This window comes from Leiobunum rupestre, chromosome 4 (assembly GCF_980474605.1).
Source record: "Leiobunum rupestre chromosome 4, qqLeiRupe1.1.hap1, whole genome shotgun sequence".
NCBI classification, from domain to species: Eukaryota; Metazoa; Arthropoda; class Arachnida; order Opiliones; family Sclerosomatidae; genus Leiobunum; species Leiobunum rupestre.
Genome location: NC_143387.1, coordinates 70,599,464 through 70,619,979, shown reverse-complemented (window position 1 = coordinate 70,619,979; position 20,516 = coordinate 70,599,464). Strand labels below are relative to the sequence as shown.

Genomic DNA, 20,516 nt, shown 5'->3' with positions numbered 1-20,516 from the left:
AACCGAACCGATAAGGTAGAAACGAAATTAACCGAACTGATAAGGTAGAAACGAAATTAACCGAACCAATAAGGTAGAATATAACCTAACCGAACCTATAAGGTAGAAACGAAATTAACCGAACCGATAAGGTAGAAACGAAATTAACCGAACTGATAAGGTAGAAACGAAATTAACCGAACCAATAAGGTAGAATATAACCTAACCGAACCTATAAGGTAGAAACGAAATTAACCGAACCGATAAGGTAGAAACGAAATTAACCGAACTGATAAGGTAGAAACGAAATTAACCGAACCAATAAGGTAGAATATAACCTAACCGAACCTATAAGGTAGAAACGAAATTAACCGAACCGATAAGGTAGAAACGAAATTAACCGAACTGATAAGGTAGAAACGAAATTAACCGAACCAATAAGGTAGAAACTATAAACGAAATTACTCGAACCAATAAGGTTGAAACGAAATTAACCGAACCGATATGAAAGAAACGAAATTAACCGAACTAATAAGGTATAATTTAACCTAACCGAACCTATAAGGTAGAAACGAAATTAACCGAACCGATAAGGTAGAAACGAAATTAACCAAACTGATAAGGTAGAAACGAAATTAACCGAACCAATAAGGTAGAATATAACCTAACCGAACCTATAAGGTAGAAACGAAATTAACCGAACCGATAAGGTAGAAACGAAATTAACCGAACTGATAAGGTAGAAACGAAATTAACCGAACCAATAAGGTAGAAACTATAAACGAAATTACTCGAACCGATAAGGTTGAAACGAAATTAACCGAACCGATATGAAAGAAACGAAATTAACCGAACTAATAAGGTAGAATATAACCTAACCGAACCTATAAGGTAGAAACGAAATTAACTGAACCGATAAGGTAGAAACGAAATTAACCGAACTGATAAGGTAGAAACGAAATTAACCGAACCAATAAGGTAGAATATAACCTAACCGAACCTATAAGGTAGAAACGAAATTAACCGAACCGATAAGGTAGAAACGAAATTAACCGAACTCTTAAGGTAGAAACGAAATTAACCGAACCAATAAGGTAGAATATAACCTAACCGAACCTATAAGGTAGAAACGAAATTAACCGAACCGATAAGGTAGAAACGAAATTAACCGAACTGATAAGGTAGAAACGAAATTAACCGAACCAATAAGGTAGAAACTATACACGAAATTACTCGAACCGATAAGGTTGAAACGAAATTACTCGAACCGATATGAAAGAAACGAAATTAACCGAACTAATAAGGTATAATTTAACCTAACCGAACCTATAAGGTAGAAACGAAATTAACCGAACCGATAAGGTAGAATATAAACTAACCGAACCTATAAGGTAGAAACGAAATTAACCGAACCGATAAGGTAGAAACGAAATTAACCGAACTGATAAGGTAGAAACGAAATTAACCGAACCAATAAGGTAGAAACTATAAACGAAATTACTCGAACCGATAAGGTTGAAACGAAATTACTCGAACCGATAAGGTTGAAGCGAAATTAATCGAACCGATAAGGTAGAAACTAGAAACTAAATTAACCGAACCGATAAGGTAGAATTTAACCTAACCGAACCTATAAGGTAGAAACGAAATTACTCGAACCAATAAGGTAGAAACGAAATTACTCGAACCAATAAGGTAGAAACGAAATTACTCGAACCGATAAGGTAGAAACGAAATTACTCGAACCGATAAGGTTGAAATGAAATTAATCTCACGTAAACCGTTATATTATATGAAAAAGAGGCTTATTAAACCGTTTTAAACCTGGTTTAGGACGTTATTGAAATAATAGTAAATAAACAATAAAACTATAAACCTATTTATCCTTCCAAAAAGCCAATAGAGACTTGGCAGCGTGACGTAGATAATACGTCACCCATGCTTTTTCTAATTGGAAAAAAAGGCATACCAGCATGGCGGCCATAGCCAAAGGTACGGCTTGACGTCATGCTTCCAAGTCTCTATTATGATCCGAGTTACTTCATTTGAAAACTTCAAAGAGTGAAGCGATGCTGCTAGAATATTTTTAATAATCCCCGAGGATCTTATATCCAAAGTATATAAGATACCTTTTAAGAGATAAGTTTCAATCTTCCTATCCTACTAATTTTTATACGTTTGAAGCATGCAAATTCCCGTTGCATTTTCAAAAAACATTCATTGACTTTGTAAAACAATTACATCGGGATACATATGCTTTTTTATATATAAATACCATAATTATACAGTAGAATTTTTCAAAATCCCTGCATGCCTCGCGCTTAGTCAATAGCATTTGCCCACTTCCTCCCAGAACTCCGAAAAATTAAGCTCCATGGTAACCAACTAGAGATAGCCCATCCCTGGCACATTACATCAACCAGGAATCCCTACCTCTGCTTGGAATGCTTATCGCGGCAGCTTTTCGTCTCGATGTGGCTGACGGTTTTTTTGACGTCACTATATATTAACTTAACAAACAACTACGTGAGAGGGGAGCGCGCCAAAGCCGTCAGAACATTTTGGATTAAGGGGGGTACAGCTGGATGCTAAATTTGGCGTCCCCTCATCAGCATCCTTTTTTTTTTGTAAAACAATTTGGCGCCCTTTTCATAGCACTTTGGCCCCCCTTTCCAATTTCAAGAGGGTACATTGTACCCCTGTACCCCCCAGTTCCTACGCCACTGACAGAGTGATCTTACCACACGCGATACGCCAGGATAAGCATTCTAAGTAGAGGTATGGATTCCTGCAGCAACTAATTGACGCCGATTTTTTAGGTGTCAGAAGGGGGTAATCGCTTTGTTACCAAACCGTCAACCTGAAAACTCTCTGAATTCGAATCTAGGGTACAAGTTTCTTATTATATTTGGTTAAACGCTAGTGCTTAAAATTTGTATCTTGTATTTTTTACATCTTATTTTGATATGTGCTTTTAAAACTCGTTAACAGTATATCCGTTAGCGATAACTGATAGACATTCTTAGCTAATATCTGCGCATTCAAAATATATCTGAACATAAAACTGTTTTTTGATATATTTTTTATAAAAGGGTTTTTTTTTATCCACGGCAGGTATAGCTAAAATAATACTAGGTTTCGATAAAAAATAAGTGGTTGATAAATAAATAAATGAAACCTATTACAACAATATATCCCATCCGATAGTGCCACAGATGCTAAGTTAGTCGATCTGAAAAATTTATCATGGATAGAAATTAATCCGACTTTCAGACTAAAAAGGAAATATAATCTGCGCAGATAATGACGTCCAAATCTAAATCCGATATCTGAACTGACTGAAAAATTTCTGTTCTCTTCGGATCACAAATCAGATTGATCTGATTTCGGTTTGAAGCACTACGTGCTCTTCCATGGCGTCGGAAAATTCAGTTTTAGGGAACCAATGAGCTGATTTTATTTACACGAAGGAGATAACTCTATGAGCGTGATTAGGATTGGCGGAAACTGGATTTCCTAGTCCTTCTACTAATTCGTCAGTGGCGCCGAAAGACGTGATTAAGTATAAAAATATTATTACTTATGATAATAGAGCTTCTGAAACGGGCCTTTCAAATTTAGTGGCTTAGATGTCTACTTCTATCAATACGTGTTTTTGTTCCTTTTAAAAACCTTTTTTGTTTAAACTCTTATGATTGATAATGCAGAAGTGAAACTCCCCGGTAAAGCGGTCAGCCCTAGAGATAACTTCAAATCCATATTTATGAGATGACCCAAAGCCCATATCCGATACCCCTCTCTCCCCCGTCTGTTTAAGTAGTTGTAGTCTTAAAGGGAGGAGTAGAAACTGGGACGATCGGCGAGTTTCACGTTTTTGCCGCTAGGAGAGCTGGTAGATTGACTGTTTGGATGAATGTTATGAAGGCGTTACTACAGAAGCTACTAAACTTAGCAACGGTTTCCATTTTCATTGGCTGCCGACTACGTCATCGGGTTTAGGTTAAGGCTAGGTTAAAGTAGGTTAAGGTTAGGTTAAAGCAGGTTAAGGTTAGGGTAAGACGTTAGGTTAGGTTTGGGTAAGACGATAGGTTAGATTAGGATAAAACAGGTTAAAGTAAGATTAAGTTAAGTAAGGGTAAGACGATAGGTTAGGTTAAGGTAATGCTAGGCTAGGGTAAGGTTAGGTTAGGCTAGGCTAAGGTAAGGTTAGGTTGGGTTAAGGATATGTTAAGGTAAGGTTGGGTTAACGATATGTTAAGGTAAGGTTGGGTTAAGGATATGTTAAGGTAAGGTTGGGTTAAGGATATGTAAAGGTCAGGTGGGCTTAAAGACATGTTAAGGTAAGGTGGGGTTAACGATATGTTAAGGTAAGGTTGGGTTAAGGATATGTTAAGGAAATAATAATAATAATAACTATAATAATAATAATAATCAGCTAGGCTAATACCCAAGGCACCACCTTAGGCCCAAGTCATCTAGCGACTTATAATACCTTTAAACAGGTGGCCGGGTTACAATGAGTAGGAGGGTGGTGGCAAGCCCTTCATGCCAAGCGAGCCAACAACTCTATATACTAATTATTACCGTTAACCTCAACAAGTTTTTATGGAAGGGGAAACCCCCTTAAACCAGTACCACAAACTGAGATCGAACCCGGCTCCTGTTGCTGCGAGGCGAAAGTGCTAACCACTGACCGAATAGTGAAACCACTCCCCCGAATACTGAAATCACTCCCCCGAATACTGAAACCACTCCCCAGAATACTGAAACCACTCCCCCGAATACTGAAACCACTCCCCCGAATACTCAAATCACTCCCTCGAATACTGATACCACTTTCCCCCGAATACTGACACCACTCCCTCGAATACTGACACCACTCTCCCGAATACTGACACCACTCCCCCGAATACTGACACCACTCCCCCGAATACTGACACCACTCTCCCGAATACTGACCCCACTCTCCCGAATACTGACCCCACTCCCTCCCCCTAGAATACTGCCACCCATTTCTCGTAGCATTTACACTCCCTTTAAAGTGACCCCGGCGGAGGAATACGTAAGGGCACTAGCTCGTGCGATGCCAACCGTGACTGATAGAAAGTAAACATCGTGCTGGTAATATTTCGGTGAATTGGCAGTGGCATAGCGGAGCCGCTACTCGGAGCTACCGGGATACCCAGCCACTATAAATAATCACTTTGCTAATGTGGTCGCTATGAGGTCAGTCGGCGCCGTCGTTATAACTAATCGCTCCGCAAAAGAGTATTTAAAAGAGGCAGCCCCGTTCCCTGCCCTACAATATTCGACGGAATTAATTTTTTGGCAACGCGTTTATGGAGAACAACTCCACGACTCCCTCAACGCCCCCTGGGTAATGATCTTGAAACTAATGCCGCCAGGTCGTCGTTCACTCGTAACGTCTACACGTATAGCTCGTATCGGCGCCACATCAGACGTGTAAGGAATTGCAACGGGTGGATACAGTATGCGGAATACCACTTTGCCCCTTTGGAGCGGGTCGCGCTTCCCTGTAGCACGCTGTTGTATTGTAAGTTTGTTGACAACTCGTGGAAATTCGAAGGGTCTTGTTTTTAACGTAACTCTCGTCAATCATCCCAGCTTCTGTTAAGCCTGGTGATCCACCGTAACTGCATATTCCCTTTAAGCTAAAATGTTACAAAATTTTAACGTCTGTCAAGTGAAACACGACGCCATCTGTGTTTCCAATAGAATACTATTTTAAAATCTAAATCGTAATTATTAGTTAAAATGTATTAAATTACGTTTTTTGGCGTATTTTCACTTCAAATCTTTTTTCTGTTTCTCAATTTTCACACATTTGTAGTTAAAGCCATGGTTTTCATGTTGTTATACTAAAGTAAAAAGCAATGGCAACATTCTATGACGTCATAGTGCCAATTCGCTATTATGCCAGAAGGAGAAATGAAGTCTCTGACTCCCTTTTTAGGGTAAGAAGAGTAGGGTAAGAAGAGTAGGGTAAGAAGAGTAGGGTAAGAAGAGTAGGGTAAGAAGAGTAGGGTAAGAAGAGTAGCGTAAGAAGAGTAGCGTAAAAAGAGTAGGTTAAGAAGAGTAGCGTAAGAAGAGTACGGTAAGAAGAGTGGGGTAAGAAGAGTAGGGTAAGAAGAGTAGGGTAAGAAGAGTAGGGTAAGAAGAGTAGGGTAAGAAGAGTAAGGCTATGACGTCATTTTATAGTTTGAGTCGGAGTAAAAAGGTTTTTCCAAAATGGCTGCCTGTGGTCTTTTTAGCAGATAAATTCTGGCTAGCAGACGACAAAATCCGATTTCCTCCTTTACACCTCCTTTAAAAAGAGTAGCCCTAATACTCCGGAACAAGCGAATAGTTTATGGGGCGGAGTAATTCTTATCCACGGAAAAAGCGAATAAAACGTTTTAGGGTAAAAAGAGTACTTTTAGTCAAAGAACAGGCGAAAAGAAACCACCTATTTTGAGTTGCAAAAACCTTTTTACATTTTACCTTTTGCATTTAGAAAAACCAATTTTCGAAATGCATTTTTTATTTTGCATTTTGAGCTATGGAGAAAGTATTTGGCCTTTTTGCAATTTGAAAAAAAAAGTATTTTGAACAACTCTGTAGAATATGTGGCCACAACTATGTTCTCTGTTTTCATGATTTCCGGAAGATAGTCTGAGCGTGCCTGAAATCGTACGGGAAAAGGGGCAAAGAACACAGGGGGGGGAGGCGAAGGGGCGTGGTTTATCTGACGGGGAATCACGAGACGAACAAGCTACTGCCCACACATTCTCTGAGGACTTTCTGTTTTTCAGCTTCGTTACGTGAAGCTCTCAGGAGGGGCTCTTTAGTAAGTGTCCGAAAATTGGGGAATAAAACGGAAGTAGGCGGGGAAGGTGACCTCCCTGTTTTTTTTTGCTAAGTGTCCAGAAACTGCCCATCGCTCCCTTTGGTCGTTGTCGGCCTTAATTTTGACCCCAAACTGTCCATTAAGTATCGTCCTTTTTCCCGCTAATGACCCTTCGTTTGTTGGACAGGCGGGCTGCCGAAAGTGAAGTAGTTTGGTCAAACATTTTAGTCGCCGCCCGTGTACGTCATTAAACGGACTCTATTGATTAGGAGCGACATCTAACGTAGACCGTGGGACAACTTAAAAGGGGCCACACGGTAACACGAGAGGACTGCCCACGAAATCTGTTGTACAAGTAGCGACCAATACCATTGTTTTTAATCTAGCAATTTCCGAGATATATAGGAAATTTTAGAAATCCGGAGTAATATGTGAAATATCAGAAATATTGATTAATTGTAAATATATGTGTAATTTTGAATGTATGAGTAATATCGGAAACATGTGGGAAATATATCGGGGACACGTTGGGAAATGTATCGGGGACACGTTGGGAAATGTATCGGGGACACGTTGGGAAATGTATCGGGGACACGTTGGGAAATGTATCGGGGACACGTTGGTAAATGTATCGGGGACACGTTGGGAAATGTATCGGGGACACGTTGGGAAATGTATCGGGGACACGTTGGGAAATGTATCGGGGACACGTTGGGAAATATATCTTGGACACGTTGGGAAATGTATCGGGGACACGTTGGGAAATGTATCGGGGACACGTTGGGAAATGTATCGGGGACACGTTGGGAAATGTATCGGGGACACGTTGGGAAATGTATCGGGGACACGTTGGGAAATGTATCGGGGACACGTTGGGAAATGTATCGGGGACACGTTGGGAAATGTATCGGGGACACGTTGGGAAATGTATCGGGGACACGTTGGGAAATGTATCGGGGACACGTTGGGAAATGTATCGGGGACACGTTGGGAAATGTATCGGGGACACGTTGGGAAATGTATCGGGGACACGTTGGGAAATGTATCGGGGACACGTTGGGAAATGTATCGGGGACACGTTGGGAAATGTATCGGGGACACGTTGGGAAATGTATCGGGGACACGTTGGGAAATGTATCGGGGACACGTTGGGAAATGTATCGGGGACACGTTGGGAAATGTATCGGGGACACGTTGGGAAATATATCGGGGACACGTTGGGAAATATATCGGGGACACGTTGGGAAATATATCGGGGACACGTTGGGAAATATATCGGGGACACGTAAATTTCGGCAAATAACGTTAATTCCAAAAATATAATGAAAATTTTATAAATATTTAGAGATCAGTCATTTTTATGATTTTTTTCGGATGTGGCTAAGCACCTCCGGGTCAAGGTTTCTAATTTAAATTCGTCAGTTAGTATGTAGTAGGCCAAACGTTGGTCAACCGCCTGTAGAAGTGTTCCAGGGGACGCGCTCCGGCGTACAGGGAGAAGCGACATACCGAGGAACTCTCTCCCTCTTTGAGCTGCTGCTGGGAGTGAAAACGAGAGTTGAAATGAGCGGATTGAGAATTTCAGAGAACAGCTGCTTACATTTATTTTTCTTCGCGCAATCCAACGTCAAAGGGACCCCATTTCATTAACATTCCGCATTCCTCGGATGCTATTTTAAACTGTTTTCCTCGCAATTTAGGATGGCCCGCTATCATCCCAAAGTACGAGTGTATTGCACTCATTCTAGAATATGTAATACAAAACTTTTCATATCATAACGTACGAATTAATTTCAATTCTTGCCATCCTAAATGTTATTAACATAATTAGAATAAATAAAATTAGCCACGCATTCGTGGGGTGGCGGAGTGGTTAGAGCTGTCGCCTCGCAGCAAGAAGAACCGGGTTCGATCCCAGCTTGTGCACTGGGTGAAAACTCGGAACTACTCCTTCCGCGTTGAGTTTGCAAGTTCTCTCCCCACTGGTTGAAGGGGTTTCCCCCGAGTTCTTCCGTTTCCCCTTCCCATAAAAACTTGTCGAGGTTAACGGTAATAGTGAGTGTAGGGAGCTGTTGGCTCGCGTGGCATGAAGGGCTTGTCACCACCCTCCTACGCATTGTAACCCGGCCACCTGTTTAAAGGCATTATAAGTCGTTAGATGACTTGGGCCTAAGGTGGTGCCAGCTGATTATTATTATTTTACAATTGAAGCGAATTTATATGACTCAACCGGACTATGTTAAATGCATACTTATTTGTGAATTATACTGTGTTCAGGGGTGTAACGTACGTTTTTTTCTCTATTCCATATCCAATTCTCTGATAGGTGATATATTAGTGTGCTCCCCCCGCCCTGATGACACTTTCATCCTCCTAGATTGGACATTTTTGCCGCGAATAACATTACCAAAATAAGTACGTGGATACTTTTGTTTTAAATTTAACTAGCGCTAATCATCCTAAGCTTCTGTTACACCTGGTGGCCGAAATGCGAAATTCGTTGATCCACCAGAAACAATAGGTGGTTTATTTTCGCTTGTTCCGGGATTTCGGAGTAGGGTAAGAAGAGTAAGGCTATGACGTCATTTTACTCCGATTCTGTGGTGGAAAATAGTTTGAGTCGGAGTTAAAACCTTTTTCTAAAATGGCTCTCTTTGGCCTTTTTAGCGGATAAATTCTGGCTAGCAGACGGCAAAATCCGATTTACTCCTTTACACCTCCTTTCCAGAAGGAGTAAAAAGAGTAGCCCGAATACTCCGGAACAAGCGAATAGTTTCTGGGGTGGAGTATCATCCCCAGAACAGGCGAATAAAACGTTTTAGGGTAAAAAGAGTACACTTATAGTCCGAGAACAGGCGAAAGGTTCATACTGCCTTTAGCATAAACTAAAGCTGATTGGCTAATAGGGACTTGGGAGCATGACGTCACGCTGTACCTTTGGCTATGGCTGCCATGCTGCTATGCTTTTTTTTTCAATTGACAAAAGCATGGGTGACGTATTATCTACGTCACGCTGCCAAGTCCCTATTACGTTAAAAACAATTGGATGATTTCTTAATTTAGTTTCTACCCTTTTAATGAACTTCTCGCGTTCGCCGCTACGTGGCTCTATGTACACTGAAAAGGCTTATTAACTCATTCAAAATATTTAATCAGTTAAGGTATTATTGAAACGGACAAATATTTTTATTCTTAACCGTCGCAGTGTTACCCGATGACCAAATTAGGTTTAGTTATTTGATTGAAAGGCGGGCGATGACGTCAACGAGTGAACATCCTCTCAGGTTAAAAGGGTTGATAGAGGGATTGTCTGTTTTATTTGTCTTTGGTTTATCTCCGGCGTTCTATGACGTCATCCATTGTTTGACGTCGAAAGGAGCTCTTTACGGAGCTCGCATCTCGGTAAGGCCATAAAAGATCGGCCAGACTCGTCTCATTTCGTCATTGCATAGCGTTATTTGAGTTTAAAAACAGCCTAACTCTAATTTTATTTTAACTCTTTATATTTCCCATAACATACTCCATTTCATCATACAGACAATATATTTTGCTTTAAAATCGTAAAAAATATGTTGCTGCTAGATATTTTCTGAATGTACCTTTATAGAACACGGAAACGTCCTTTTTGTACTTTTGTTATAAAAAACAGGGCGCCATCTATTTCAGTATATTTTAAATACCCAAAATTTTCGATAGATGGTGCGTAACTTAATTTTTTCGCAGAAATGTTTAAATTTTAAATAGGTGTTTCGGTAAAATAAAACCATAAAAAAATTAAAAATTTAAATGTTGCAACTGATCGATGTAAGAAAAGTTGCTCTTTTAAACAATGTATTCATCCGCGTTTTACCGCCAAAATCCATGAAAATGACGCCTTGTCAAAGCCGCCTAGATCTTTATAGGTGTGTGAAATTTCATTTCAATAGGTGGGGTAGTTTCTGAGAAACAGCGTTAAAGACATACAGACATTTGACTCGCTAGAGAGGGAGCTTCGACAAAACACTAGTCAATTGTTTTGCAAGTTGTAATTAACGACCAATATTATGGAAAACGTTGAAGTATGTTTTTTCAAAATTGGGGTTTTTCGGATGTAAACGAAAGGGTGGTTTTTAACGAAAAAATCTTTAAGTTATATTAGTTTTCGTTATTAATTAGTTTACGAAATTACAACGAAATCGATAACTTTTTAGTTTTTACTTTTGTAGGTTTTCTTCAGTTTATCTACTTTTGGTCCTTCATCACTTTTGGTAGTTTGACAGATTTATTTTAGTCAATTTCAATTGATTTAAGACGATTGTAGTCGAAACTTATTTATTTTAAGTAAATACTGCTCTTTTTATCCAATTTCGTTCATTTTAGTCAATCCAATTAATTCAACACGATTCTAGTCAATTTCATTCATTTAACCCAAATTCCGGTTGTTTAACCAAATTTCATTCATTTTATTCAATTTTACTCATTTTAGCCACTTTTATGGCTGTTTTACCCAATTTTTTTCATTTTACCCAATTGTAGCCGATATTAGTTGTTTTAACACCATTTTACCCAATTTTTGTCATTTGGACGAATTTTAATTATTTTACCCAAATTGTATCATTTTATCCTATTTTAGACGATATTAGTTGGCTTAACACGATTTTATCCAAATTTAAACATTTTAGGTCATTTTACCCAATTTTGGTCAATTTATCCAATTTTTGTCGATTTAAAAAAAAATGATTTGACAATACCCTATTAGGTAAAATTTTGCAAATATTCCTTCATTTATCAAATTCATTGAAATTTTCTCAATTCTACACAAATTTGGATAAAGTTTACCCAAACTTGATGAATTTCACCCAAAATAGTTCAAATTTAGCATTTTACTTGAGATTTGAATTTTTTTTTTGATTTTTCGAAAATATTTTACAGCCCTGGGAAACCGAGAAAATTCCATGCTTTTATAAATGTAGATTTTTTCATTTTAAGTTGTCAAAAACATTTTCGGTTGCCATAACTTTTCCCTTAGTGAAAATTCATGTTACCCCAAGGTCTACAAAATCGGTGATTAACACCTCGGGTACACTCCTTGTTAGTGGACTTTAACGTAAATTATACCTCCCTTTCAAAATAAATTGTTAAAAATTACTATAATTTAAGTTATTGTCAAATTTACAAACGAGCGAATCGACGTGAGGGGTACTTTTATGTCCCTTTCGAGTCAAAATGTAGCCTAAGCATCTTGTTTTTATGTCGACGCTAGCGACATCTGTTGAAAAACGAGCTAGTAAACGTCGAGCCGACACTTGCTTTAAACTTTTAAAGAACCAATTTCAAAAATAAAAGGTCTAAAACTTACTAAGCCTATTCATTTAACCGACAACAACGGCACCATTTTGTCAAAATTGAACGTGAACGCTCCAGCTTATCTACGAAACTACGTCGGAAATCGACTACAGCGACGCCAAGTTTATCCACATCGAACTAAAATTGACCGTGATTTTCCTATTCCCAGTATTAACGCGTGCCTTTTAAAGCGTTTAGTTTCTTCAGTGGTTCCCAGGCCACTCGTGGTGCCATCTGTATACGATAGAAATCACTAAATTATTATTTTTCCTTAGTTATCTGCACAGCATAGTGATGGCGCTAAAAGCGTTGGAGTCCCTCTATTGGGGCGGGGCTCCAGCCTCCTAATAGACACTGATGAAACCTTAGTTTCCACCCGTTCGCTACTTTTGTAAGCTTTATTACCCATAGTCTTAAAACAATCTACCTAAACCAGTTTATCTCAAATATTATTAAAAAAATGTATTATTAAATAAAATTAAAAAAATAACAAATTCGAAATTATATTAGCACCTATTTTTAAAACTAAAAAGAGTTGTAATGCTATTTCGAAAAAACCGCAAAAAAATCACATGTAAGTCGAGTTACGTCAATTTGGAACTAAGGTTGCGAGAGATATATAAAAATAAAATAATTCGATAGACTTTTCAAAAAAGTAAAATTTTAAAAATGTTTTGAAAACCGAACCGTAAATAATGCTTATTTTAAAAATATTATTTTACAAGTAAAAATGTATTTGATGATAAGGTATTTTATACAATTTTTAAACATTTGCGCTGCTTTTATCTTCTCCAAGCATCTTATAGAAAAAATAAGTAAATGCCAGAAAAATATCTTTCAGATTCCGCCACAGGTGGAGCCAGCGTCTCTACAAAACGACAATCTGACTGAAAATATCGGCAAACTCAAACGAGAAAACTCAAAACGATCTAATCAGGGAGAACCCGCGAATTATCTGGAAAAACGCTTTAGCGTTTACACGGTACTAAACGTTACCTTATCGCATAGAAAAATAATGCTATTATTCTATTTAATATAAGACAAAAAACCCCATCATGTTTCAAGTAAAAAATATCCTATTTTAGTTTCGTAGCACCAGGTTTAAAACATAGATGGTGCCACGTTCTCCATCGAGAGAGCGCTTTCGATCGGTTATGAAAAGAACATCTTTAGCTTGGTTTATAGTTTCCGCTACCACACGCTGTACCTGCCAATGTTTAGTAACACACCGTTCCGCACGTTAAAGAAAATCAAACCTAGGAATTTACCTTCTTTCTGTAACTTTCCAATGATTTCAGTATTTCAGGTCGTGTACTGAAAAATTGTTCGAAACTTAACTTTTATATGCAAATACTTAACACATCATGGATAACGTGGTTACTAAAATGCCTGTGATATCTAGACTGTATAGAGGTTTATAACCGTTTCCTACGTTATTATTTTTTTTTTCAGTTTATTTCTGGAATTGATCGCCAAAACCAGGGCCGTTTTAACCCTTCAGTAGGCCTTAGGCAAAAATCTCAGTCACCATGTTTTCGGACATTCATAGGCTCTTAATATATTGAATCGTAGGCCCTTAATTATCCTAAAATTTCTGTAGGCCCTAGGCACTTTGCCTAGTCTGCCTTATGGATAAAGCGGCCCTGGTATACGTTCTTCCAGGCCAAAACTAGCCACTCTAGTACCTGGAGTCCTGTACCCCTTAATTGCCAAAGCAACGTAAAGGCTTTGCAAACTGTTGCATTCCAAAAAAAATCGGATGTAATTTACGATTTTTTACCTTCTCTTTAGAAGTTTTATTTCTAGAATTTAAGAAAAAGATGTGACGATACATTTTATTAATTAAGAACTTAATGAAAACTTATTATTCGTTCCAGATCAGAGAGCCACCTATCGTGATGAATCAGAATTAGAAAAAATTACGTTAATAAAATATTAGCTTCGCGTTTGGTAAAATATAACATGAAGAAAATGCGGTGTTACTAAAAATATATTTACTAGTAATAATTCTAATCTGATAAAGTCATTTTCATTAACATTAGAGCCATTTTTCCATTAAATGTTTTCCGATATCGAGAAATAGAAATGATACTCCATTAGCGAATCAGCTACAAAAATAGGTCGACGCAAAAAAGGGTTTGAATGACGGCAGCTAATTGAGGCTAAATAACTGAAATAAATGCATCCCAATATTTTGCTAAAATGTAGCTCTTGCTTTTTAACCATCAAGCCAAGGTTTTTTTTGCATTAGCTAAAAAAATAATAGAAGAGAGAAAGGAAGCCAATTTAAACTCGTCCCAGTTAAAAGTCTCATACAGCAAAAACATCTCTATTCAAAAGGCCTATTCACACGAGCCAAAACTTTCATTCCCACGCTCCACGAAAAGTTACTGAAATTACGCGCGTTAACCGGCGAAACATATTACTTTTAATTCTTACAGAAACACCTCATCTACTATGCAATATGCCAATTTACAATAAAAAGACGTATTTAATATTAATATTATCATTTGGTTTTGTGTAATCAAAAAGACATGTACGAAAATTAATAGATTTAAATATTTGACTCTAAGCCTCGGTCACAAAACCCTGCCGATGTGTAAAACCTGGCCACCAACAAAAACCTTTCTGCATGTTCAAAACGTTGCGGAAATGTTTTCCGAATTCACCCGGAGAGACTCGGTTTAACCGCATTGGTTAGCAATGTTTTGCAAAATGTAGGCTCGTGTGAATAGGCCTTTAGTTCTCTTTCCTCGACTGCGAGATAAGAGAGGCCTCGGAGTGATCGGTCGCAGCAGCTTGGATGGGGTTTGCGTTACGTCGTTGTGTTACCGTAACTTTTCTCTCTCTCGCGTGATCTCCTTGAAGGAGTTTGTTTTGGTTCGTCGTAACCCTTTCCCAATTCGAGATCTTCTTGACAAATAGGCCCAGATTACCGAAAGTTGTAAATAACTTTGCAGCCTTTCGGAGATAGATGGTGAAAACGAGCTGGTGGAAAGGCTATTTTGGCCCCTTTTTGTCTTACATCTAGTTTTCTATTTTAAAGGGGTTTTGAACTTCGATTACAAAGACGAAACAGTATATTGCAGCTACTGAGGACACGTTTCAGATTTATCTCTTTTTGCTCGCAGAATGACTACCAGGTCAAATTTCAAAATAAATACTCGCACAAACGAAGCGAATGTTTATAAAAGTCAATTTGACATTCCGATTCTATAATTTATCATTATTTTGCCGAAGTACTCGCCAGTTTCCATTACGAAAGCGTTTCGATAGGCCTTGGCCTCAATCAAACATTACCTGTAGAATTCTCGTCAACGTGACCTTGAAGCTACACGCAACGCCGTGTTCGCTTAATTAGGTCGATAATTGTTTTCGGTGTAGTTTAAAGGGCCACACCGGTGTTTGAAAAATCTGTATAAAAAATCCAGTAGCTCCTCCTCTTCCGTAGCACGTAATTCAATATCCGGTCAATCATATTTAGTAGTTCCATCTTCTTTGAAATGCCAGATGAATAGGCGCACGTGCTAGAATGTGGAATTTGGCGGTAGAAGAATAGGATAGATTTTCACCTTAGAAAAAACACTCGGCAGCCCTCCTAGTGGCAAAAACATGGCGGCCGACCAATAAATTTGAAACCAAGTGTTACGTCTTCTTACATTCGACGTAGTTTGAGCTCAACCCGTTTCTTCGGTAAAAATTTTCAGCTTTGGACATTCCTGGTGTATACGTATATTATACAGGCCCGTAGTCAGTGAGGGGGCCAGAGGAGGCCCGGCCCACTCAAAATTTGAGAGTGCCCCCTCAAAAAGTATCTGTGCTCCTTAAAATATCGTAGTGTCCCTACCAAAATATCAAAGTGCCCCTACTAAAATATCAAAGTTAGTAAACAAAATCAATAAATAATATCCTACTCGCATATTATATTTAGTTAAGTCCAAACTAGTGTTGTAAGTCGGAAAATTTTCCGGAAAATGACCGAGGCCTCTTTTCCGGAAAACTTTCCGTATTTTTACGAAAAAAATAAAAAAAAAGTTTTCATTCCAAGATTAGTCTAATATATTGTTTGAAAATTTAAATAAAGCGGAATTTTCGCCTCATTTTTTCGAATCTGAAAGTGAAACTAAACCTCTAGACTAATTTAAACTGATTAACAATGTAACACTATTAATGTTTTGTAGTATGTTTACTGATATTAGACATTTTATATCCATAAAAAGTTAAAAACATTAAAAACCCTTAAAAAGTAATATATGTTTGAATTTTTAATTTTTCCGATTTGCGGAAAATTTTCCACAATTCGGAAAATTTTCTGGAAATTTTTCCGCATTTTATTTTTCCGGAAAATTAACAACCCTAGTCCAAACTATATTATTTAGTTAGCGAACTTTCACGTACCTTGGGTTACTATATTAGTATCACTTCCCCCATTTTAACTCGACACAGCTACTTGTGTCAAATTTTAAGTTTACACCATTATAGTTTCTCTTTCGGCTCGCACGAGATTATTCAATTAATGGTAACTCAATGTACAGCTTTTCGATTTACCTTTTATGTAAATTTTATTTTATTTTAACCACGTGTTCCAATGTCAAACGCCAGTGAGGTCATTTAAGCTAATTTTAAAGGTCTTAGGAAATTAATTGATTTTTAGGAATCCTGGCTACGGGCCTGGGTATATAATTTCCGGATTAAAGTCTTTTCTCTGGATTTTTATTGGGTTGAAGTCTCGCGTCAGTCTGAATAGAGGCAATCTGAGGAATTGGGTCTTTATTTTTTCATTGGGAATAAATACCTTGCGTTTGACATCACAGAGATAATATTTGGCTTAATTCCCGAATTCGTTCTCTCGCTTCATCGGTTTCTTGTCTAGCTTTATAGCTCTCGCTAGACCTTCAGTTGTTCCGCCTGAGATTGTTAGTGCCAACTATTAGTTACACTCGTGCTATTTAGTGTAGCCCAAATGTGTAGTATTTAACGTTTTCTATTATTGGCAGTCTTCATTTTCTTAAAGGGAAACGCCAGTGGTCGGGATGGGATAGTGTTTCCAGCCGATTCACAGATAACAGCTATGTTATCTGAACTGAGAAAATGATTAAAATCGATTTACTCATAGCTTTTTTCAGATCAGTTGGTATTGGTCGAATTGCAAACCAGATACAGTAGTTTAAGCCCGAAACTAATCTGAATTAATTTGTAAGCTTACGGACAACAGGTGAGCAGATTTCAGATGCCTTACAGTTATCGATTTGATATAGGCCTATCCACCGGTTAATCACTAAAATTTCGAAAGGAATTTATTTATTTTGTTTTCCAGAAGATAATATAAACTAAACGTATAAGTCAGGTAACTGTTCAGCTAACGGAATCTGATTAAATTAATTATAGCAAATAAGATACAATTTAAGATCAGATTGCTGAGTGACCAGGGTGAGGGTAATAAAAAGATTAACGTGATCTGGCTAACTGATTATCTTCAGTTATCAGAAAAGAACGACCTGAATAACCTGATCAGTTGGCCGTTGTAAGCACTAGATAAAAGAAAAACACTTGGTGGGGGAATAAACTTTCTGAAAGGGAAGGGAAAAAAATTGGTGGGGAAAGAAACTTTCTGAAAGGGAAGGAAAAAACCCTTGGTGGGGGAAGAAACTTTCTGACAGGGAAGGAAAAAACACTTGGTGGGGGGAGAAACTTTCTGAAAGGGAAGGGAAAAAACCCTTGGTGGGGGAAGAAACTTTCTGACAGGGAAGGAAAAAACACTTGGTGGGGGGAGAAACTTTCTGAAAGGGAAGGGAAAAAACCCTTGGTGGGGGAAGAAACTTTCTGACAGGGAAGGAAAAACCACTTGGTGGGGGGAGAAACTTTCTGAAAGGGAAGGGAAAAAACCCTTGGTGGGGGAAGAAACTTTCTGACAGGGAAGGAAAAAACCCTTGGAGGGGGAAGAAACTTTCTGACAGGGAAGGAAAAAACCCTTGGTGGGGGAAGAAACTTTCTGAAAGGGAAGGGAAAAAACCCTTGGTGGGGGAAGAAACTTTCTGACAGGGAAGGAAAAAACCCTTGGTGGGGGAAGAAACTTTCTGACAGGGAAGGAAAAAACACTTGGTGGGGTGAGAAACTTTCTGAAAGGGAAGGGAAAAAACCCTTGGTGGGGGAAGAAACTTTCTGAAAGGGAAGGAAAAAACCCTTGGTGGGGAAAGAAACTTTCTGAAAGGGAAGGAAAAAACCCTTGGTGGGGGAAGAAACTTTCTGACAGGGAAGGAAAAAACCCTTGGTGGGGGAAGAAACTTTCTGACAGGGAAGGAAAAAACACTTGGTGGGGGGAGAAACTTTCTGAAAGGGAAGGGAAAAAACCCTTGGTGGGGGAAGAAACTTTCTGACAGGGAAGGAAAAAACCCTTGGTGGGGGAAGAAACTTTCTGACAGAAAAGGAAAAAACCCTTGGTGGGGGAAGAAACTTTCTGAAAGGGAAGGGAAAAAAATTGGTGGGGAAAGAAACTTTCTGAAAGGGAAGGAAAAAACCCTTGGTGGGGGAAGAAACTTTCTGACAGGGAAGGAAAAAACACTTGGTGGGGGGAGAAACTTTCTGAAAGGGAAGGGAAAAAACCCTTGGTGGGGGAAGAAACTTTCTGACAGGGAAGGAAAAAACACTTGGTGGGGGGAGAAACTTTCTGAAAGGGAAGGGAAAAAAATTGGTGGGGAAAGAAACTTTCTGAAAGGGAAGGAAAAAACCCTTGGTGGGGGAAGAAACCTTGGTGGGGGGAGAAACTTTCTGAAAGGGAAGGGAAAAAACCCTTGGTGGGGGAAGAAACTTTCTGACAGGGAAGGAAAAACCACTTGGTGGGGGGAGAAACTTTCTGAAAGGGAAGGGAAAAAACCCTTGGTGGGGGAAGAAACTTTCTGACAGGGAAGGAAAAAACCCTTGGTGGGGGGAGAAACTTTCTGACAGGGAAGGAAAAACCACTTGGTGGGGGGAGAAACTTTCTGAAAGGGAAGGGAAAAAACCCTTGGTGGGGGAAGAAACTTTCTGACAGGGAAGGAAAAAACCCTTGGAGGGGGAAGAAACTTTCTGACAGGGAAGGAAAAAACCCTTGGTGGGGGAAGAAACTTTCTGAAAGGGAAGGGAAAAAACCCTTGGTGGGGGAAGAAACTTTCTGACAGGGAAGGAAAAAACCCTTGGTGGGGGAAGAAACTTTCTGACAGGGAAGGAAAAAACACTTGGTGGGGGGAGAAACTTTCTGAAAGGGAAGGGAAAAAACCCTTGGTGGGGGAAGAAACTTTCTGAAAGGGAAGGAAAAAACCCTTGGTGGGGAAAGAAACTTTCTGAAAGGGAAGGAAAAAACCCTTGGTGGGGGAAGAAACTTTCTGACAGGGAAGGAAAAAACCCTTGGTGGGGGAAGAAACTTTCTGACAGGGAAGGAAAAAACACTTGGTGGGGGGAGAAACTTTCTGAAAGGGAAGGGAAAAAACCCTTGGTGGGGGAAGAAACTTTCTGACAGGGAAGGAAAAAACCCTTGGTGGGGGAAGAAACTTTCTGACAGAAAAGGAAAAAACCCTTGGTGGGGGAAGAAACTTTCTGAAAGGGAAGGGAAAAAAATTGGTGGGGAAAGAAACTTTCTGAAAGGGAAGGAAAAAACCCTTGGTGGGGGAAGAAACTTTCTGACAGGGAAGGAAAAAACACTTGGTGGGGGGAGAAACTTTCTGAAAGGGAAGGGAAAAAACCCTTGGTAAGGGAAGAAACTTTCTGACAGGGAAGGAAAAAACACTTGGTGGGGGGAGAAACTTTCTGAAAGGGAAGGGAAAAAAATTGGTGGGGAAAGAAACTTTCTGAAAGGGAAGGAAAAAACCCTTGGTGGGGGAAGAAACTTTCTGACAGGGAAGGAAAAAACACTTGGTGGGGGGAGAAACTTTCTGAAAGGGAAGGGAAAAAACCCTTGGTGGGGGAAGAAACTTTCTGACAGGGAAGGAAAAACCACTTGGTGGGGGGAGAAACTTTCTGAAAGGGAAGGGAAAAAACCCTTGGTGGGGGAAGAAACTTTCTGACAGGGAAGGAAAAAACCCTTGGTGGGGGGAGAAACTTTCTGAAAGGGAAGGGAAAAAACCCTTGGTGGGGGAAGAAACTTTCTGACAGGGAAGGAAAAACCACTTGGTGGGGGGAGAAACTTTCTGAAAGGGAAGGGAAAAAACCCTTGGTGGGGGGAGAAACTTTCTGAAAGGGAAGGGAAAAAACCCTTGGTGGGGGAAGAAACTTTCTGACAGGGAAGGAAAAAACCCTTGGTGGGGGAAGAAACTTTCTGACAGGGAAGGAAAAAACCCTTGGTGGGGGAAGAAACTTTCTGACAGGGAAGGAAAAAACACTTGGTGGGGGG

The 20,516-nt window shown here is 39.2% G+C and overlaps 1 protein-coding gene across 2 annotated transcripts in view; it reads left to right on the top strand.

Annotated features, from left to right (window-relative positions):
* LOC149948915 (5'-3' exonuclease PLD3-like) overlaps positions 1-20,516 on the top strand; it is a 123,316-nt gene that overhangs the window by 27,869 nt on the left and 74,931 nt on the right. For both annotated transcript variants that reach the window (XM_090172797.1, XM_090172795.1), the window contains exon 2: positions 12,993-13,133. In XM_090172797.1, coding sequence (XP_090028923.1) covers positions 12,993-13,133 — 141 coding nt within the window. The remainder of the gene's footprint in view (positions 1-12,992; positions 13,134-20,516) is intronic.